This window comes from Halichoeres trimaculatus, unplaced genomic scaffold (genome assembly GCF_033239565.1).
Source record: "Halichoeres trimaculatus isolate MK-OKI-2021-1 unplaced genomic scaffold, fHalTri1.1 fHalTri1_scaffold_8, whole genome shotgun sequence".
Classification (NCBI taxonomy): domain Eukaryota; kingdom Metazoa; phylum Chordata; class Actinopteri; order Labriformes; family Labridae; genus Halichoeres; species Halichoeres trimaculatus.
This window is the reverse complement of record NW_027437186.1, coordinates 34,112,712-34,136,417: the sequence shown is the minus strand read 5'-3', so window position 1 is coordinate 34,136,417 and position 23,706 is coordinate 34,112,712. Positions and strand designations below refer to the sequence as shown.

General features: G+C 39.0%; 1 protein-coding gene across 19 annotated transcripts in view; it reads right to left on the bottom strand.

Annotated features, from left to right (window-relative positions):
* The window catches only part of LOC141794634 (neurexin-1a), a 469,750-nt gene that overhangs the window by 264,839 nt on the left and 181,205 nt on the right, over positions 1-23,706 (bottom strand). For 14 of the 19 annotated variants that reach the window (XM_074674993.1, XM_074674995.1, XM_074675004.1 and 11 more), the window contains 2 exons: positions 11,632-11,835; positions 8,368-8,394 (listed from right to left, as the gene is read on the bottom strand). In XM_074674993.1, the coding sequence (XP_074531094.1) occupies positions 8,368-8,394; positions 11,632-11,835 (231 nt within the window). The remainder of the gene's footprint in view (positions 1-8,367; positions 8,395-11,631; positions 11,836-23,706) is intronic. The other 5 variants (XM_074674998.1, XM_074675006.1, XM_074675009.1 and 2 more) reach the window with 1 other exon arrangement.

Here is a 23,706-nt window from a genome sequence, read left to right as displayed (position 1 = left end):
GCTAAATCTTTTGAAAAAATTTCTAAATATTTGCACAAATTTCAAGATATTTGCTAAGATTTCTTAATTTGAAGTGGAGATTTCTGAACCTTGAGCAAAGATTTCTAAATATTTAGCTAATATGCAAATTCACCTGCCTGCCGGGTAGTACCAAAATAAAAGTTCAAGTAAGCCTTTTGAGAATGTCAAGCTCCACTTCTTTGATGTCAGCCACAGGATCTCCAACAGAACCAGCACAGCACTTGGTACGTTTATTTTCTAACAGCTGATTAAGCCGACTGTGTTTCACTTTATCAAAATCCTCTTAGCGCGATTGCTTCCTCAAGATTTAGGAATCTTGGTTTCATATTTAGAAATCTTCGCTTGAGATTTAGAAATCTTGACTAAATATTTAGAAATCAATCAATCAATGTCTTGAAATCTTTGTTAAATATTTAGTCTTGGCTAAATCTTTAGAATGAAACTAAATGTTTAGAAATGTAGCTACATATTGAGAATTAGGACATTCATTTAAAAAATGTATAATTAGCATTCAACATTTAGATATGTAAGACAGCTGCAGTACTTTCAGAACGCTGCTGTCCGAGTCCCGACCAGAACCAGGAAATACGACCATATTAGTCCAGTGCTCAGGTCCCTGCACTGGCTTCCTGTGGCTCAGAGAATAGACTTTAAAACACCTCTGCTTGTGTACAAGTCTCTTCATGGTTTAGCACCAAAGTACATCTCTGACATGCTGGACCCATATGTACCAACTCGATCTCTGAGAACCTCAGGGAGAGGTCTCCTGCTGGTGCCCAGAGTCAGGACTAAACACAGAGAGGCTGCAGTCCAGTTTTATGCCCCCAAAATCTGAAACAGTCTTCCAGAAGATGTGAGACAAGCCTCAACTCTGGGTTGTTTAAATACCGCCTGAAAACAGTTCTGTTTAGCATTGCATACAACAACTGAAAGTATTTTATCTGCACTCTCCTCTTTTAATTTAATTAATCATTTTTGGTGTTTTATGGTATGATTTTGTGCAATTATTTTATTTTGCCTATTGTGATTTTATTTTGTCTTAGTTGTAAAGCAGTATGAATTGCCTTGTGTATGAATTGTGTGATGTAACATTTAACATTCAGATAAAACATTCAACATCTATATATAATATTTGATGAATATATTTCACAAATATTTCTCTAAATCTGCAGAAAAAGTGATGTTTTAGAGCTAAATGTGGAGAAATGTTGTTATTTCCAGTGTGCGCCCCATAAAAAGGAGCCATGCAAAACACACTGCAGTCTGCTTATCCAATCAGTGCCCTGCTAACAGGAAGTCATTGCTAAAAATGTCCCGGTCATCAGGGGTTAAATGGTGTTAAAACAATAAGTGCTCCAGTCAATACTAATCTGCTGCTGCCATTTGCATTCCTGTTTCTTCATCTCATATAACGAGAGCGAGCGTGACACCGAACATGTTGAAGGGCTGTTCTGAACACGACCTGATCTAACTGACACCACTTTGCCCAGATTAGAGTATTTTTAGCAACAACTGCATAATCATGAGGAGTTAACTACCTGCTGGCTTGACAGGAAAGTCCCTCAGCAGGCTGTTGCTTTGGGAGATGTCACTGTTTGTTTCCAGGGTTGGACCTCAGAGGGTAATTTTTCTTACAAGGAGCCGAGGAGACGTGGTGACCTCCATGTGACACTAACTCAACCACCACAAAGAAAAACCTGAAAATAACTCTGCTTCCTTTTAACTGGGAGCTCAGTCTACACTGGTGCACACATATAAGTATATACAGGAGCATAATCAGCTTCAAGAAGCATTTCTGACTCAGTGTTGCAGGTTGATGTGTTGTAATTTAGGGAACATTTATTCTTTGTTTCATCTTTTACAGTGCAGAAAAAAAAGCTTATGTCGTCTTAAATGTCAGAGAAAAAAATATATAAGGCTACATAACAGACTTTTCATGGCCATCTGGGCTGTACTTTTCCCATCTATGCATGTAAACCTGTTGTTGCAGTTTCTTGCTTGACTACACTTTATATTATCTTTAGATTAACTCATAAATGAGGTACAGAGGTGGGCTGAAAAGTTCATAGCCTGACTAGGAAGGAGTTATGTTAGGGTGATGAAACTTGGCAAGCATTACATTCAACAATTCTTGACACTTAGGGCATGGTTTATTTCTCAACATAGTCTTGACATAGTCCATGTCTGGTTCTATTTTTCAAAGTCCTAAAATGGGACATCAGTATCAGTTAATCTGAAAATAAACCATGCCCTAAGTGTCAGAAAATGTTGATTTTAGTGCATGCCAAGTTTCATCAATATGGCATAACTCCATCCTTGTCAGGCTATGAACTTTTCAGCCCCCCCTCATATAGGAAGGGTCATAATGGAGGGTCTCCACTCTGAGTCTTTATCCTTGGATTTGTTTGCAGTTGTTTTAAATTCAGATGGATGCTATGACACTTAAATTGTTTCTCCAACAAACTGTTTAAAAACTTGTAACTGAGATGATTAACTCATTATAAGAAAATGTCAGCTGAGCGAATTAGCAATAAAAAGCCGGAGTAATTTTCTATCTCTTAATACTGTGTGTTGCTCTATGTCTGACTTTTATTTTGAAAGTCTCGTGGATTGTTTTCTTTTTTTATATCAAAGAGGCCTGAGTCAATGTATATATTTGCATTCATTGTAGTTAATTAAGAGCAGGCCCCTGGCAAGTCATCATACAAGGGGATGGGTGTAATGACCAGTTTAACATTTGTTGCAGTTGTAATATTTAATTTTTAATTTTTATTTATTTATTTATTTATTTATTTATTTATTTATTTATTTATTTATTTATTTATTTTTTTTTTTATTTATTTTTTTTATTTTTATTTAATTATGTCATTAATTCTTTTTTTTTTTTTGCTAAAAATCATGATATTTTTCAATTTTATTTTAACTCAATATAATTTTATTTCTATTTGTATTTTATTTTATTTTATTATTTTATTTTATTTATTTATTTTTTCCAACAAATGTAGCTAAAGGTGATTTTTTAAATTTATTTTTTATTTAATTTTAATTACTTATTTTAACAATTTTTTAATTTTCTTTTTTATTTCACTTTATTTATTTATTTATTTTTTTTCATTTTATTTACGTTAAAAATACAGCTTTAAGGTGATTTATTTATTTATTTATTTATCTATCTATTTATTTATTTATTTATTTATTTTGGGGGGGGGGGGTGTCAGACCCGGATGTGTAACAATAAACCAAAATTTGACTTTTTATGATGTATCACAGCATCTGTCCATCATCATTGAAAATTTAACATTAACTCAAAGTCTAACTCCTCAGAGGAGTCTCCACCTGCGGGTCATTTGCGGGATTGCAGTTGAACTTTTATTACAAGAGGCCAGGTCCACTTTTTATTTTTCAGTCTATGTGCTTTGAATCTAAAGAAGCAGCAGTAAGCCAACTTATCTTCCATGTAATCATTATTTTATGTTGATATATAGTTTATTTTCCATTCCCATCAATATTATGATCTATCATGAGTCTCTGGCTAGAAAGCAGGCATCATATATATGCATGTCTCACTCTATATGAATCCTCCTCCTCCTCCTCCTCATTCATCATTTCCATCACAGAGCGGTGATATCCATGTAAAGAACCCCCGCAGCTTCTTCACACTGAATAAGTCAAAAACTGACAAGTAAAGGAGATCAATTATGAAGGACAAATCAACCTCGGGATGCTGCCCATGGAGGTCAGGAGGCATTGATCACATGAAGTTGCTTCATAATAGAGTCTTAGTTACACTGTAAATGTGATTACCCAGCAGTTTAAGTTAATGACAGAGACGCAGCCTGACAGTGGAAAGAAAAAGCCAATCTGTCAAAAGTTATTTTAGCTCCATATTTTTAGTCTGTTGTCACTCAGAGCCTGTTAACAGTGTTTAAGTCGAAGTGGCAGTGTTTTCTTCAGACAGCTCCGGGCAGCCCCAGGGAGCCAAGGTCCCTAATTGACAGTGATGTGTTCTTTGAGTCGGTGCTGAAATTCTTCATCCACCACACTGACCGGAGCTGCAGCGCCTGACAAGGCACATTAATTAACAGGGGGAAAGGGGGACAAAAATACCACGGAGCAAAATAACAACCTAGAAGAAACGGATTAAAGACTATCTCCTTAAGAGAGGAAACTCTCCAACACAGTTCTCTCCAAGAAGTTCAATTAAACATTTCCTCATGACACAATCGGGTCCATGAGAGAAAGATGCTGTTCATGCTTTTTCACGTTTTATTTTTACATCAGCTTTTCCTTTTGGTAGAATAAACACATTTTCTCTTTGAATCATAGCGTTTATTAGTGAGAGCAGCTACAGTCTTTAATCTATAAAACATCAGTTATCTCCCTAATCTAACAGCATGGCTCGGTGTCAATATAGACTCTCACTTTGATACAAATCAAAGCCCTGAAACTGGGGAACGTGTTCAACAGATTTCTGACCAACAGAAGAAGTGTAAGAGAAAACAATTCAGACTTTTTCACAGCAGATTCTCCTTGGGGTCTACAGTACTCAGCTGGAGACTAATGCCCCTCTGTGATGGAAATACACCAGTAGACTTAGGGATGTGTACCTTTCATATTTGAAACGATATGGTACCATTACTTGGTACCTGGCAATCAGTATCAGTACACAATGCTACCAATTTTTGGTACTTTTGAGTGTGTTTATGTGGTAATAAATATAAATAAATAAATAAATAGATAAATAAATAAATAAATAAATAAATAGATAAATAAATAAATAAATAGATAAATAAATAAATATATGTATATATATATATATATATACCCTTTCACAGTCACAAGGATGCATTTAGGTGCCAAAACATGGTACCGTTAAATATTATGTGAATCATGACTTAGTACAGAATTTGATCGGTATCTTTAAAATAGGGGTGGGTGAAAAGTCAACGTGCAATATATCAGGGGTTTTTTGTTTAACAATATCAAACTTGGGGTTCTTTGTCAATTTTTTTTTTTTTCAAATTCAACTTCTTCATTTCAGTCTTTGTTTATAAACTGGATTGGATAATGTTACCACTTTTCTCCAGCAGAGGGCGAAATCTTTCTCTCTGACTCACGTGATGTGCATTTTATGGGAAAATATGGCCCCTGATACAGTCCATAGAAAACAACATAATTTCACTTTTTCATATGGTCTGGTGTAAAAAAAAAAAAAAAACTAAAAGTCACAAATTCATAAATATTGAGGATTTGCAATTTATACTGAATTGGCGCCACAAAAATCATAATCGACTCGCGAGAATGACACATCATCCCAGCCCTTATTTAAAAGTGCATAATTTGGTTCCCATCTCCAAATAGACAAACCAAAAACCAGACAAAAGAAGATATTTAATTTCGCTCATCTGTAGAAAATGAGACTACTTAAGTGCACATACTGTTTTCCAAATTAATCTGCCCCCACTGATGCCATCATTATCCTGGTTTAGTCACCCCAGGGGTCTCCCACAAAGAAATGTGGAAAAAACAGATCAATCATTTCCTGTTGGCATGGTTTTATGTAAAAAATTTAATCTCTAATTTTGTTCATATTTTAAGGATAATGAATGAAATATGCATTGGTTTTTGGATTTAGAAGGCGTTTTGCAACCTTCAGTTTGGGAACGACATCAACACAGTATAACTAAGCTTTTAAACAAACAGTTTCATACATCAGTGTTTGATATGGCTTTAAGATTATGTATCGTGAGAAAGTTATAGACTTTATCTTCAACTCATGCTGGATTCATAAGGTGTTGGACAAGTATTTGATGCTTGACTTTTGCAGGAAGAGACAATTACGGTTGTGTGATTAGACAAGTTTTCAAATGATATTGACTTTTACCTGTAACTGTAGGGTTTTAATGGTTACAGGTTTTACATTTAATTTTATGAAGGATAATTTATTTTAATTTGTGTATTATTTTTTGTTCTGTAAAGCACTTTAGTCAAACCTTGGTTGTTTTAAATTTGCTATTTAAATAAACTTGACTTGACTTGTTTGACGGTGGCTTGTTAGAAAAGTTTTATAGTAATGTTAGTATGCTATTTACCTTAAAATATGAAGTCAGATTGGGTAGCCTAGGCTATATTTTAATCTTTATTTGCCTCCCGCATCAATTAACCAGCCAGGTAACAACTGACACCTGCTTTTTGGATTTAAAGATTTCGTTCTTTTCTTTGTCTTACATTTATGTCATCGTCTGTGTTGAGCGTTTTGAAGTGTTTTGGCCAGACTTTGTTTTTCATGCTTGTGATATTTATTTGCTTTAAACACAGGTTGAAAAATGGGCTAACATGCTTCACTCTGGCTTATTTTAGTAGTATAAATCCATAAAATGAACATATTTTCCTCTTGCCTCCGCCAAGGAGGTTGTGTTTTTGGGAGAGTTACTCAAAAATGTAACCAACGGATCGTGATGAAATTTTCAGGAAATGTTCAAAATAAGATAAGGAAGAAGTGATTACATTTTGGAGGTGATCCGGATCTCCATCTAGATCCAGGATTCTTTTAAAGGATACTCTATCATTGTGCGATAGGGCTGTTTTCACCATATGTGTATATAACTCCACCATAAATGGTCGGATTGCTTTGCAAAACAATACAAGACAAGGTCACCGTAATTTCTGACAGATGTAAAAGTAGAATCCAAATCCTGCCAATATTCTGGATACTAAGCAGTAGCAGTAGCAACAGTGTGGTGAAAGGAAGTATAACATTAAAGTCGGACTAAAGTGTTGCGTGACAATCACAATATGCTTGGTGGAGATCTGCGTTCTCTGAGTGCTTTTCTAGTTTTTATTTTGATTGATGGATCTTAAATTTGTAGAAATAATAACATTGACCGGTGAAGACTCAGTAAACTTGGTATGCCCTGAAAAAGAGGAGATTTAACCATTGATTTCCCAATCAAGCAAAAATGCTGCATCGCTCCATAAAGATGTATAAGTCAATCTCCTGATTTGATGTAATTTTGATAAAGAAAAATTCACATATTCAAAAACCATAAATTAATCAGTGGAAAATGAGACAAATATTGACGCACATGTTTGCACATACAGTCCCATCACTCTGTCCTCATACACCAAGAGTGACCTTTCAAAGCATCAGAGTGGGGAATTACAGCTTAGAGCTTTTTATTTGCATACACAAACAAGGGATGCAAGCCAAGATGCATGAAAAATGCTATTTAGCATTTAGAAAGGTGTTAAGAAGGGCTGGCTCACACAGGCATGTCTAGAGGTCACATCATGTGGTTGTGTGCGGAGGCGCTATGTTGTGTAAGTCTGCGCTTCTCGTCAAGGCGGTGACCTTCAAATACTTTAACACTTCACACACACACGAACCCAACACGCGTGTTTCCGGAGAGAGCAGTTTGTCCTTCTTTACAGTGTGTGCGTCTGTGTGTGTGTGACACTGGCACTCTATCACAGAGCTTAAAGCGTCTCATTTCTGTTGGTGTTTACTGATACAGAGAGTGCGCCTGTCACTTCACAATCATTAAACAGGAAGAGCGCTCACGTATTATGACTCCTAAGAAGTAATTATTAATTCATCACGCTTCCTGAATAATAAATGTCAGGGATATTTACCTCCCAAAATATTGCAATGTAACCTCTTTGTTGAAACAAACACACACACAAACACTGGCAAATCCACCGTGAATCCCACAGCAAGATCTATTCTCCCTCCCTCCCTCTTTATCCCTTTCTTTCTGCTCTGTGAGGCAGGTTAATGAGAATAATAAAATCACACTCTGTATTTCCTCTGCGCCGTGAATGGCCTCATCAATTTACAACAGGCGTGAGATACTGAAGTAGAAAGGAAACAAAAAAGTGAGGATGGAAGAGGAGGAGGAGGAGGGGGGAGTTCAGGAAATCATGCATGTCTAAAATACCTGCACTTCCAAAGCATGCGTTTTATATCAGCCTGAGTTCATGAGTGAAAATGGTTCGTTAATTAGGAACAACTCAGTGTGCAGAATCACAGCTGACTGCCAGATCTGGGTCCGTCATTAATTCAAGCCTCCCTCCATCTCCTGCCTGCTGCTCATTATTCTCCTGGACGAGACAACATCATGCAGCTCGACTGTGCCCTCAGCTCCGACCTTAAATGTTCTCTCTAAGTCAGTGCAAGGTGCAAGTCAGATACATTTCAGAGGAGAAATCGCTTTAGGATACGCTCATGTCAGGGTCATAATTAGTCTGCAGAACAGAAGTTATAAACATGAGGACATAACAAGAGCTCAAAAGACTAAAACAAGAATGTCCAGAGACAGAAAAGAAGAAAGGTGAACAGTAACTTACTGGTGGTACAGTTAATCCTGATACAATCTAGATGGGGAAGAATAGATGAGAGATAAATTCATCTTTCAACGTTACAGCTGCAGACATCATTAAAGCATACAGTCCACCCCTCTGGGGACGCACACACGGACACTGTCCGTCCTCTGATGCTCTCACCATGGCCCCCGGGCTGCAGCGAGCTGGTAAAAGCACTGCAGTGTAGCTGTGCCAGAGGAGCAAAGCATGGTTTACTGAAATACACATCTCAGCCATGTAGAACAGAAAATAACAAGAGCTGAGGTCTGCTTATATAACACTGCTTGTTTGGATTTGTCTTTTCATGTAGCGTAACTCTTTCCTTTAGGTTGGATAAGGATCTGTGAAGTTGTATTTATGTTTTTTCTTTACTAAACGAGAGCATCAGAATTCGGTCAGGGTCAGACAGGGCCAGCTGGAAGCTTTGCCTATTTTTCATCACTCTTCCCTCTACATTACCATCTATCTGCTCAACATTAGCCTGTTTTTCAGATCCACTAAATTAGGTTACAAGCCTGATTTCAGAAATCTTGGATCTACTATTGAAACTAGGGGGATTGACTCCTGATTGGAAAAAAAAACTCCATATTATGGCAAGGGATGCACGGTATTATCAGTATCAGCTGATATTGGCTTAAAAATCAAATATCGGCTATCACACACCAAATTCCAAAACCGATCATAAAACTTTTTGTGGTTTTGTTTGCACAGTTCAGATTGAGTAGTCCCATATTTGGCTCAAGTAAAACTTGAATTTAAGCAGCATTCATTATGGTACATGTAACAGACTAATTTAGGCACATTTACAGTTTAATAAAACAAAACATTTTATTCAGTTCAAGTTTGAATGCTATACAATTGCACTTCTCTTATGTTTCCTGTGAACAGAGGTCATGTTTACAGGCTGTCAGTTATGGGATTAACCAAATTTGCCCTGGTTGTGGGTATTGTTATGACTTTCTCGGGAACAGCCTCATCCACCTTTCAAGTAGGATTAATCTTTTAGATTTTTTGTTTGTTTGAAAGCAGTTGTCAAATATAAATATACAGCATCAGGTATATATTTTTCTTATTTTGCACAAGAAATAAATATTTCATAAGAAATTTGATAAGAGTATGCACTGAAATAGAATATGCTACTTCCATTACAGAAGACAGATAACACTGGGGAACAACTTAAGAAAAAAACTCTGTTGAGTTAGATTTTAATGCTGATTAAAACTAAAATAAGCATGCTGGTTCAAAAACAAGTGTTTAATTTACAAAGGTCTATATATTTTTTGTTCCAGATCTTGTAATCATTGCAGTCATACCTGTTTCTTGATTTCATTAAAGGTCAATATTTGATTTTTTTTTTTTAATAGAACAAGCACATATCTGTAAACATATTGAATATTTTTTTTTAAATTATTTTTAATTATTACAAATGTTTTTCAATTTTATTATTTTATAGTTTCATTAAAAAATAAATTAATAATAATAATAATAATAATAATAATAATAATAATAATAATAATAATAATAATAATAATAATTATTATTATTATTATTATTATTATTATGGACTTTTTTGCACTTCTTATACAGTTTTTTACTTTTTATTTCTTGATTCCTGCCTCTTGAATTTTCCCATTGGGTTTAATTAAAAGTGTTCTCTATTAAATTCCTCTTTTCTATATTTTTTCAGAAAATGGGGATTCTTTTGTTCCAAAAACTTGACGAGATAGAGAAAAAGTTGGATCAGTTTTAGATGCCACACCCCCAAAAAATAGTTAAAAACGGCTATCAGACCAAATTCAACAAAAAATGTGTTCCCCTAGTGTAATCGCTCTGCAATTGTGTTAAAAAAATATAATTATTTGTAAAAATTTTGGTATCGGAATCAACTAAATGTGTTGTTAAATATCAGCTAAAAAAATCCAATATCGTGCATCCCTGATAATAGTTTAAGTGTCATGTGATATACAATAACAAGCTGAATATGGCACCTCTTAACCATCAGTTAATGATACTAAAACTATTTATTGTCATACTGAATAAGATCATGAGGATTTGCACTGAAGGATTTTTTGCTGCATCAATTGAGTGAACTTTTTTCTTTTTTTTGTGTGTAACAAATTATAATTCTGTTGACCCCTTAACAAAAGCTTGATTTGTCATTGCTGTCAACAATAACCTAGTCTCCTAGCATGCACACTGCTCCTATTGTATCTGTATTTACTCCTCTGATTCCTGGAGCTTAGCTAACACTGAACTCTTCGAAAGGTGACCCAGATCCAGCTCCCCCCTCCCCTCCATCCCTCCACGGCCCTGCCTGTCATGTGTCGTCAACCACAGCAGAAAAGTGGTCGCAAACAGCCAGAGACCAACACCAGCCTCGCCCTTACAGGGAATGCTCTGCTTTCATGAAGGAAGGAAGGAGCCGCATCAAACGCCTTTAAAGTGTCAAAGATAATTCAGAAGGAGACGAAACACAGAGCGGCCTTTGAGGATCTTTTTGTCAGCCCTGTCAGTGTGTGGCGCTGTTGTCCTCCGTGGTGGGACAGATGCTTCCTTGTGGTTGGAACAGACTGTCTACTTTGTATGCATCGCTAAACGGCGCCGCTTAGGGAGCCCATTTCTGTTTAGCCAGTGGAAAGGAGAAATAGATGGCTATCATTTGTGCGGCATTGCTCTGTCTGGGAGATATCAAACTTTTCACAGGCATCATTGGATCCTTTCCTGAGCAAATAAGCACACATACACAAATCCATGGAGTCTTTCATTTTGTCCTCAATTTCCTTTTTGCTGCGGGCGCAGGTGTGGAATATCTTTTCCACTCAAATTTAAGACACACTTGTAGATTCATGTGCAATCATGCAATTCTTTCAGCAGTCATTCAGATTAAAACGTGTGTGCAGGACGCCACGACTGAAAAGAAAGGCTGTGTCGTATTTCTGTGATTGGCCACTAGCTGGGAGGAAGGAGTGGATGCAATCTAGCATTACAAATAATTCAGCAGTGTGTGTGATGTGAGGGCGATTTTCTTTAGTCTAACACATGTACGGATGTTGAGGAAATGGGCGGCGAGCATTCCCTTCCGGGCATCAGCAGCTGTGTGCTCAACTGGCAGCGAGCGCAGAGCCGCAGACTCTTTCCATTGAAAGTCTTTACTCTTTCTATTCTAAATATGCTGTGTGTGTGAGTGTCAGAGTGTGTGTGTGTGGGTGTGTGTGTGCTGCTGCAGCCACTGTATGTCCGAGGCGTTACCTAAGTTGACAGTCAGGCGAACGCGCCCGCTCTCCAGCTCGAGTCGCAGGGTGTCAGCAGAGTCCCGAGACGTGGTGGCGATCAGGATACCGTAGGCTCGCTGCGAGCGGAAGCGCATGGACACGTCCTCGGCTTCTGTGTGCATCACCACTGGCAGCTGGACCTTCATAAACTTGCTGCCGTCGTAGCTGAGGACAGTCGCCTCTGCAGAGAGAATAAAGAGGAGGAATGAGATGAGCGATGGGTGAAATAGAGTGAAGCAGATTTATCGTAAACCAATGGCCGGGGCTGCCGGTTCAGATTTAAATGATGTCCTTTTTATGAGTGGAGTTTGTTGTAGTGACTTTCAATCTTGATGAAAGAGATACAGAGGTGGAAGGATATTAAAAAGGCATTTGGAAGTCTCCAAACCTGACTGTGAAGGTTTATTATGTGTCCAAAAGAAAAATGCTCTCAGATGATTAACTTTGTGTTGAGGAAGCGTCGCAGCCTGACTTGTTATCTGCACACAGGAAGTGGGAAAAACAAACTGCTTTTCTTCTAGCAAACAATATTTGCATGTTGGATTCACTGGCCCTGCACAAAACATTTTAAGTTACTGACTTTAAATGCTGGGTCACAAAATCCTTGCTGGGATGCTGGGATTTATCCCCAAACTGAAACAGATCCTCGCTGCCTGAACTAGCCCCCCTGCAGCCGAAGAAATTGGCAACCGGGGTGAAAACTCACCATCCAAGGCAGTCGATAATGACCTGAAGCTGTGGACAGTCACTGACACTAACAGTGCTAACACCTGGTGTGAGATTGCAGCTGATCCAGTTTTGTAGTTTTCTTCAAGATTAGCAAAGTACGTTCAAAGCTGACACCAGGGACATTTAAAGAGGCAGTGAAGAGTTTTTAAGTGGTCTTGCAAAAAGTCTCCTTTCTAGATATATGCCTGATCATAATCCACACTTTCAAATGAGATAAACAGTACCGATATAAGTTATCTAGAAATGCTACTTCATAGCTTTCCAATTGGGTCTAGCAGGACCGGATTTAAATTAATGGCATGTCTGAGTCTCTATGACAACACCACCGCCGACTGACAAAGTATAGCAGTGAGAAGAGAAATCTGTGTTTTCTCTGCTGAAAACGATTTCTGTGATTAATTTTGTAGTGATGGTGGACACTGGAGCCTAACTGTCAGACAGAAAAAGGACAGAAGAGAAGAAGAAAGATAAACAGAAGAGAGATGGAGCACGAGCTAAAGGCTAAAGTGCTAAAAGTTGCTGTTCATCAAGAATCTGGTTGAGGCTGGCTGCAGAAAGACCAGAGGTTATAGTCACACCCATGAACTGTATATAGAGTCGACAGCGTGGCTTCGCCATTTATCATTCTACAGTTTTCAAGCAGAAATACTGCCATCTGAGGCGCCACCATTGTAGCAGTTTGGAGCCAGAGTCTGCGCAGTAGAGACGATGAGGGATTCTGGGAGAATCTGAGTGGAGCTGGGTGACAAAAATAATATATATTTTTTTCTTTCAAGAGTCAAATCACTTCCTGACTCTACCTCCCGACATATTTTACAATCCCTGAAAAAAATACACGAGAACTGCAGCTGTCAATCATTGTTAAACGTTATGTAAAGCCTCGTTTTTAACCTCGTATAACTAATGAAAACAAAACTTTTCAGAAAAAAGAGGACTTGAATACAAGGCAGACAAATAATATCTTCAAATCACCACAACAATCGGACGTGAGAAACATTTCTACCAGGTGTATTAATTTTTTAAAGTTTGACCACAGCCCATGTGGAATGACTGGAAGGCTGTATTTTTAAACCTATAGTGCAGCCAGTCACCAGGGGGAGCATTTTTTGTGGAGCCCTCACTTCGAGCCCAGCGAGTGGAGGTCCATTTTTTTTTTACAGTCTATGGTCACACCCAGCTTTACAAACAGACTTTTACAGCTTGGGTCTGAAACACTGATTTTGCTCTCTGCACACACTGTACAGTGGGTGATTTTTTTCTAACTTCACATTTTAGAAAAAATTAGGATTGTTTGATTGTCCAATCAGAGACACAGCTCAGGTCACATGACTGCCGGGCACCTGTGGCTGTTTGAAAAGAAACTCACAGCCGGTGTCATATCAAATGTGGCTGTGTCGGCGTATTGGCTTCATTTCACAGTTTCAGGAACAGACGGGTGACGTCGCGGAGACTAGGTCCATGGTTTTTACAGTCTATGGTAGATGACTGGCAGGACACAACCAGGATTCACTAACATTACACAGACTGCCAGTAGCATTACATATAGATGGTGAAGATTCTCCCAGTTCTTTGGTTATACACTTAGAATAGAATAGAATCACCTAGAATCACCCGAAGAGGATCCATTTCTCAGTTTTGCATTTATTCTGAATCTGATCACAAGTAAATTTTACAGCGCTGGTCCCAAAAGAATGAGCCCTGAGAATCGGAAGCAATACAATTTTATAACAATCACTGCCAAAAAACATTACTGACACCACAGTCTCAACCCACAGCTGGTGTCAGTTTTCAGTGAGACATGTGCCATCAAAGTGTGTGACTGTTGAATCAGAGCGAGGAGACTGGGTAAAAGTTTACACAAGGTCAAAGAGACCTCACAGACACAAGCTGGAGACAGAAGCTATCCTTTAATCCGCCAGATAAACATACATCAACCCTCAACACAGCATGTGGCTAAATTAAAATGCTAAATGACGTCAAATATTACAAAAAAATATATATACAACAATAGTTACTTAACTACTGTACGAACTGACAGTTAGCTTGTTGTCACATTAGCCTATGGATACATTGTAGCACAGGGCTGCTAGTAGCGCTACATTTTGCCAGCTACTGACGTACGGTAAAAACTTACAACGTTAGCTTGCTGTCATGCTTCAAACAACAGCGCTACATAACTGTACTGATAAAAACTTACCTCAGCGTGTTGAATTTAGTAAAAAGTTGACTTGAACAAAGAAAATTTGTTCCTAAACAAACACACGCCTGGTTAGAAGTCACATCAGTGTGCATGGCTAGGCAGTCCAAGCAAAATATATCCTCCTCACTGCACCTTAAAGGAGACTTATATCACTTTTTAAATTTGAATTTGCATTTACACAAGGACTTAATAATTCATCTTTAAATAGTCTCCCTGTATATATCTGCCTGTTCTCAATCCACAAATTAAAATGAGAAAACTTTGTCTTTATCCTGGGAAGCACTACTGATCCCAGCCACAGGTGTCACTTCAATCAACACTAATAGATAGTCCTCACGTCACCTGTAATCAGAGAGCTGTTGAGTGTTAGCTTCTATTTCTGAAGTTTTCAAACATTCGGAAAATCTGCATTCCTTCACCAATCTGCTTCTCAGACACCAGTACTGCAGGTTTGCCAGAAAATACAACTCCATCTCACTCCACACCCCTCTGACTCCTGATGTATCAACATTCACACGATGAGTTTTACAAAAAAAAACGAAGGAAAAAAAAAAATCAATGAGTCAATTCAAAAGTGACTCCCAAGCAGCCTGTTCACAGATCTGTCATCCATGAGCAATGTGTACACACTTGCCACAAGTCTGGCATCACATTACAGTGTGTACTACAGCTGACAGCCACCTTAACTCCCTCCAAGTCGAGTACTGTCTTCTCCGCGCCAGCTTACACGAGCGTGGTGGCCTCCTTTAGTCGAAAAAAAAAAAAAAAAAAAAGTCTAGGGCAGGTGCATGAGAAGAAAAACAATAACACATCCGAAGAAAAATAAAATCCTGCTGCAAGGTGTATGAAGGAAACTCCAGGCTTGTATCTGCAATTTCCTTACCTCTGATATAACACAGACAAACTCCAAAAAGGCAAAGTGATATTGACTGAAGGTGTAAAAAATAAACAGTGACAGAATGGTAATAGTCTGTGGGCCTTGAATATTGAGCTTCTGCTCAGGGTGACTGCATTTACTCAGAGCATTAGGCAGTCGTCTGGAGAAATGCAGGGGAGATTGTTTAACGCCGGCAGGAGGTTGTAACAGCATTTCCGGTAGTGTAACTAAACCATAACCCAATAAGAAAGCCATTACTGCGGCTGCAGCGCGGAGACAGATAGAAGCCGAGTCAGAGGGACGGGAGGCGGAGAGTAGTGGGGGTGATAGGGTACCAATGTACACACACCACCTCATCGCCACTTCCTCGTCACACAGAGCCAATGTCACATCCATCCCTTGGGACGACTCCGTCACATTCCTCACCCAAATCCAATTTCTCCACGCCCTCCTGGGGTACGCTGCAGATGACAGGGGCGTGTGACAAACGAGTTCTCGCTGCTAAACTGCTTCCTGCCAGGCAGCCGAGGCGAAGAGCTGAGTTTAGGAAGCGTTAGCTGAGATCACAAAACACGGAGCGAGTATTCAGATGTTGTCACAGGAGTACCAAGAGCCAGACAAGTTCAATACCGTTCATTATCAAGAAACACTCCTGTGTTCATGTTTCCGGCACAATGATGGGATGTGGAAATCGTTGCTGTTTAACGATGAGAGACAGATCTGAGTGCTGGCCTGTATAGAGTTCCTGCTCCAGCATGAATCTTACCCTTTAAACACCTCCGTATGAAACAGAATCTGCTCTACTTGTGAAACTGTGTCAGAGGTAATAAGGAGGTGAAATATGAGAGAACACATTCATCGATGCTAACAATTTCTTCAACAAGATCCGCCCTGGCTCACCACTGATTCATTCAAAGATCAGGAGATTTACCTAGAAATAATAAAGATATAAACATGAAATCAAAGTTTTAAATGGATGAAATCAGATTAGACATGAATACTTGTGAACTACCAGAAAAATTTGTTTAGTGGTTTTCATGCTCTCTTGTAGCCTACTTGAGGACTGTTCTGTTGTGGGCTGGACTCACATGAAGTCAATGGCTAGCTTGTCTCTTTTCCTGTGTCACACTTAGGCGGAAAGTTCTTAAAACTTCCTAAGAGTCTCTGTGAGGACTATATGCCACTTATTACAGAGACACCTGATATCTACTGAAAGTACGGTGGCTGGTAGGGGTCAGATACTTAAAATGCTTCAATCAAAAACACTTTGTAATATGAAACAACACAACCACACGACCAAACCTGAATGCAAACAGAAAGACACAAATGTGGACTGGACCAGTAAAACATTTTGTTTTTTAACTTCAGCTATCACCAATATAGCTTTTAAGGGGTCTCAACTTCTGATATTACTTTGATAGTTATCAGTAATGTGTCATTTCATTAGTAATAAATAATGAAAAATGGACTTATCAGAAAATTTCTCTCTCTCTATATATATATATATTTTTTTTTTACATTTTGACCACAGACTACCTGCAATGACTGGACGGACAGAGCAGTTTTTGCACTTCAAGCCAAGCGAGATGACGGCTTTTTTTTCACAGTCTATGATTGTGCTGCATGTTAATTTTTAATAAAAATCAATCTGAGAAAAAGACCAGATCTTAAATCTTTTTTCTAAACTTTGCCAACCAGTGTAGTGTCATCAAAGTGGCTTGAGATTGATGTGCCATGAATGGATTTGTGTTGTGAATCCTACCAATTCACAGACACTAAGAAGTAGCATTTAGAAATAACTAACTTTGGAGTTCATAATCCCACTTAAAGTTGTCTACCATGGAAAGTAAAATATATAGAAATGAGACTTTTTAAAGGTAGGGTCTGCAGGATTTTCCTAAAAATAAAATACCAACTTTATAGGCGTAATCCTGCTCAATTGTTTCCTAAGGGCCTCTATACATGTGTGTCAGTGTCTGTGTCTGCCTTGAACCCTCTCCTCTGTCTGTATGTTGATGTTGTGGTTGTGTTGGATTGTTTCTGGGTGGAGAGCTAGTGTGGTTTCCTCAGCCAATCACAGTGTGCTAGCAACTTTGCTTAATAATTATAGCGAGTGAAAGAAGCTAATCATAGCAGCTACAATACTAGCATGGAGGAAGAAAAATATAGCTTTTTCCTTAATGAGGGTGAAGCTTGGCTCAACTTTCACTCACTTACAGGAACTTGGAGGGAAGAAGAGTGACCCAAGTTAGCTTTCTGCTTACCAGGGATATGTCAAATACCTGTGATTAGCTTGTGCTAACATGCTAAGTCAGGTACACGGTTCTTGAGAAGAAGCGTGATTCTAGAAGTGGCTGCTGGGCTAGTGAGTGTGTTCATCTAGTCATGGTCAGGGGCTGTGGGTGTGTGCTGCTGCTGGCACTGAGCCAAGGAGGAGGAGCCTAGTTTGAATGTTGTGTTTACGAACAAGTAACAAAATAGAAAATAACACTTCCTGCACAGTTTCTAATGTGAATAATGTGAAATAGAAACATTTTATTTAAAATTTAAATTCCTTCAGGCTGAGAGGACAGATCAAATTAATCAGTGCTGGAGTAAATCTGTTGTTCTCCAAGTTGTCACTTTCACTGAGTTTCAAATAAAACTGTCTGAAATTCTGTAAATAATAAAAAAGTTTAGTCAGATATGAAAATATGAAGGATGACATGTGAGCCAATCATTACCTAATGCAAAGTGAGCACCTGTCAGAAATCCAATCCCAGGAGCTGAGTCAGTTTTAATGCCACTTGCATGTTTAATATCAAAATAAATTGAGAGGACTGAAGCCAGAGCTCCGTCTGTGCCAACCCAACAGGAGGCTGTCAGTGGTGAGACAGAGCATCCCAAACTAAAACAAGCATTCATCTTCTGCCTTCTAAAGCACAATACGACATTGTTTGGTTTTCACAGGGAAATACGCAGAGACTGGTTGTGGTTTTCACAGAAGCTACAAATAAGGTTGTGCTACTAACAAGTGGGAGTGCTGGCAGGCAGGCACGCAGCGCTGCCTCCATTCTCCCTGAAGGAGAAAAGGCTCTGCTGGAAGCAAGAACTGTCAGCTGCATGTCACAGGATTGTGATGTCCCACTGTATCAGGGCACCAGGTCCAATCCAATTCAAAACTAACCCAGAAAACACCTGCCAAAGGCTTTTGGAAAATGTTTTCACGGCTCAGAGATATCATAAATAATTCAAAGCTGCTCATGTCTTTTTCACCGCAGCCCTCTTCGGGTTTCTTAGTATACACAATCCAAGAAATAGACTCACTGGCTATTAAATGTGTGAAAACAACCTGCCAGCTGAGTGGATTTCCTGAGACATGGCGAGAATTCACTATCTATACAGAAAGGAACAGCTTCATCATGGGCCAGCTCCACATCCGCTGCTCTGTGACCGTACGGCGGCTTCATTACAGCAGAGATAGGGAATGGATCCGTGTGTCCGGGTAGAGGGATGGAATCTGCAGCTTCAGCAGGAGCTGTCAGGAATACACGCGACAGCCAGGACGGTGAGGGGAATTAGCTTTTTCAGCCTGTAGAGACTATTAAAGGAGAATTACCGCTTAGTTCAATGATTAACACGTTAATCTTCTGTCTTTTGTCTTAGCTGGGCTTATCAAGGTCTCTTAACAAGACCAAGCTTTAGATCAAAAGCCATAATGTAAGGCTCACACAGAGAGGAGAGGTCACTGAACTTTATCAGCAGATTTACAACTAAAAAACTGTTTTTTCCTTCATGCTCTTTTTTTCCCCTTTTATCTCTGCACAGAATCGACTCACAGTCTCACACGCTTACAGTCACATTCTGCATGTTTTCCAACCTATTTCTGCACATTTGTGCACACCGCTCCAGGGCATGCAAGACAACCAGTTCTCTCTAATTTTGTGACTATATACGAGTGTGGTGAATGGTGACTAACACACGGTATGCTGTCAAAGGGCATGGCTAAAATGTTTTTTAATGCTACACCACAGCAGTTCTCTCCTTTGAGGGCATATCACAATTACGCAACCACATTCTGCACCTCTTAGCTTTAGCTCCGGGCCAATGGCAAATGGTTTTATGCTCTAAAAAACAATAATTACACTCAAAGAACCAGTTTTCCTATAGCTGCTCTCATTTAAATAATACTATTATGTATTCTATGCAAATTTGTAGATGTTTTCCAGTTGTGGGGCACAATATCCATCATTATAATGCTGGCAGTAGTACAAACAATAATGCAGTATTATGAATTTGTGCTTTCACAGTTATTACCTGCAGCAGGACCGCTCTACATGACAAGAATCTGATTTTAAGAGGCCATGTCTGAGTGCACAAACATAAGGATGTTGTATGTCTTCATACGTCAAAAACACATGAAGTACACGGAGCATTGATCTGTGTATTGATCTGCAGCTTTTATTTATGTTTCCTGCAGATGTGCTCACACAAACATCCATCTGCAGCCTCTGTCCATGTGAAATAATGCAGGTGCCATCAGTGCTGGAGTCAAGCATGTCATAGCTCATTAGGGAATACGTGCGTGTTCTGCAGCTCACCTATTACACCATCTGGGAGGCTGCCTTAGCCTCACTCTGCAAGACTAATATTTGGGCTAATTAGCAACTGGAGGAACAATGAAGGGGAAGACATTTGGGATGCGAGGGGGGAAAATTGCTTTGTCTGCTTAATTAAAATCTCTCAAAATAGGGCGAATAGCTTTGTGGTTCTACTCCGGAGCTCCACCTCCTGTTCCTTGCATCCGTTGTCGTCGTCCTCCTCCTCCGCCATATGCAGTAGCTGTATTTTGCCACCGGGTGGTACACCATGCATGGATAAGTGAGAGCTGGGGTAATTCTTTTGACAGCTCCTCGGCCTGCTGGTGCCTGCTCCATCCTACCAGCGCTGAGGCAATCTGGAGCCATCAAAACAGCTGGCAGCACGCCAGGACCCGTCCTCCGTACCACTGCGCCCACTCGCTCTCATCGTCGATGCCAGTCTCATGCACAGAGCAGAGACAGGCAGCAAACGAGAGGGCTGGATGGAGGAGACGCCAGGAAACGCTTAAGTGTGAGGATGGAGGAGAGGGGGGGTTATGATCGCAGAGGCCTTTGTATCACACAGCACTCCCTGTGATGTGATTCTCAAACGGCTGAGCTGTTTGTTTTCTGCTTTTGTTTCTGCACGAGGTCAGGGTGGATTATATCTTTCTGAATCCAAGAGCACTCTCCGCATAAGTAATTATCTTACTGAAGTGAAACAATCTGTATCTCATGCCCACTCCACCTCCCTCATCCACTATGCCCTAATTCCTGTCAACTCATTAGCTGGAATGGAAGGGCACATGTGGAGAATCAGCACAGAGCAGAGACGAGCCAAAGTGACACATTTATCAGACACAGAGAGATTCAGTTTCTGTCTTTCCTACAGCATCGTCCTCTGAAACACACACCCAGCCATCAAAGTGTCTCAAGACATCTGATGGTGTGTCTTAAGACACATTTGTTGAGATTTCTAGAGACATCTTGGTTAAGTCTATAGACAAGGTCTTAAGTGGGGATGCTCCGATACTGATCAGTGGTATTGGTGTCCCTCAAGGCTTGATCGGTGTCGGTGGGAAGAGATCCATGGTGCTGATCCAGGCAAACAGCTCTCTGCCTATTTGTTTTCTTTTTTACCAGCACTCTTTGCTATTTGATTTGAAATGTTGCTTCTGAAGCACTTACTCTGTTTTTAGCTGCATTACCAGTCTACAGGGTATAAAAGTTTGCATGTGAAAAGAATTTGTGCACATTCTGAAGAATTGTTTTGATGGTAAACATTTAAATATTTCATAGTTTAAATGAATATTAACTTCAGTAATTCCATCTACTCATTTTTTTGCATTTTACCCAAAACATTACCAGTCTTATCCCACAGTAGGGCGTGCAGGTTATTATTTAACACTGGTATCGGATCGGTATCGGAACGAGAGAAGTTGGATCTGTGCATCCCTAGTCTTGAGACATCTTAAGTTATCTTAACAAATATAGTTGTCTTGGAAATATAAAGATGTCCTTAGATTTCCTAAGGTATTACTATTCACTATTCCTTGTTTATCACATAGACTGTATAAAGAGTGGACAGCGTGGCTCCACCATTTACCATTGTACGGTTTTGAAGCCAAAATTCCCCCGTCACAGGTGCTGCCATTGGCAGCCAGAGTCTGCGCAGTAGAGACTGTGAGGGATTCTGGGAGAATCGGATAATCCTTTTTTTATTTCTTTCGAGAGTCTAATCACTTCTTGACTTTACCTTCTGACATATTTTACAATCCCTGAAAAAAATACACAAGAACGGCAGCTGTCAATTGTCATTAAACGCGTCATAAAGCCTTGTTTTAACCTCTTATTACTAATGAAAACAAAACGTTTCAGAAAAAAGAGGACCTGAATACAAGAAAGCCAAACAATATCTTCAAATCACCACAACAATCGGACGTGAGAAACATTTCTAGGAGGTGTATTAACTTTTTAAAGTTTGACCACAGCTCATCTGGAATGACTGGGGAGCCAGGTTTTTTTTACCTATACTGTGGCCAGCCACCAGGGGAGCAGTTTTTGCGGCAGCCTCATGCTGAGCAAGATGACGTCCATTTTTTTTTTTTTTTTTAAGTTCATGGTTTATCAGGTGACTTTAACATTTATCTTTTTTTTTCAGTTAAATTTTCATTACTGATGACAAAAAGTGAAATAAAAATTGAAAAATAAATCCTATAGTAAAAAATAATAATAATAAAAAAAATAAAAGTAATGATAATAATAATAAAACATTGGAATGTATTGAATTAAAAGCCTTTAATAAATACTACAACTACTACTACTACTACTACTAATAATAATAATAATAATAATAATAATAATAATAATAATAATAATAATAATAATAATAATAAGAAGAAGAAGAAGAAGAAGAAGAAGAAGAAGAAACAAATGAATAAAAACTTTAGTAAAGTATTAATTTCATGTCCCAGCAGTGACCATGTAGCTTAATAATGCAAGAGCAAAAGTCTAAGACATCCATCCAGGAGTTAACTTTGTGTTACTTTCCCCTGCTTCCTCCAGCTTAGCCACACTATTAATCTATCAGCCAGACATGTTCTTCATCCCAACCACAGGATACTTAAGGAACACCATTTTATGACTTGACTGACTCGGGCACGGAGGAGAAGCACGAGCACATGTAGAGATGACACATGTGACTGCGTGGGAGGTGTTACATTTCTACCCAAGTCTTTTTTTTTTTTTTTCTTCCCAATGAGAGAACCTGTTCCTGCTGTCGCTCCTGCTCACATGCACCACGCTGTGATAACAGTGTGACATGCCTGGGCTCTTTTTCCTGACATTTGCCTTGATTATGCATATGTTAACTGTTCTGCTCATTTGCAGCTGAAGCTCGACTGACTGTATACATACCACTGAGCTGATTCCTGACTCTTTACAGACAGATAAACACTGTTTCAGCATAAAACAATATCATCTTGTGATGTTATATCCACTATAAGTCTGCTTCATACAGAATATCGAGCATTCACTTCTTCTTTTTTTCCATCAGTTTGTCAATACAGATTAAAACCACTCTTCTGTGATTGAATATAAAAACTATTAAACAACACTCTCAGACTCTTTTCATTAAACCCAAATCCTCTGCTAGTAATACACTCTCATACTTCAAATCTCTTTAGCTAATGAACTTTACATCCAACATATTTATTCACTCAGTCCGAGTGAATACATAAGCCTGAAATTCCAATTTTCACCATCCAATAATTGCCGTGCAGCAGACCATATTAACAAGTGAAGGATTTGGCTTCCTCACCCTGCTGCTCGTTGTATGACCTGGCTAGATTTCAATCAAAAGGGTCAAAGGCCAATCCCCCTGTCACAAAGACCAACAAGCTAATACTGAGCAGGCAGAAAAGCAGGACAGTGCTGAGCTGTGCATCAGCCAGCAGAAAAATAAGCTCATGACTGTTTTTCTCACTTTCAGCTGAAATACAGTGAAGTAGAAAAAAGAAAAAACAGTGAAAAAAGAGAAACATCAGTGGGTGGTTGATGGAAAGACAAACAGAGGTGGAAGTCACAAAGTACTATATGTACTTACAGTCTGTCAGGGGCGTGTCCATTTTTTGTCAACTAAAATGAGTGGACTTAAGTATTTGTGTGAGCATAAAAATGAATATCATA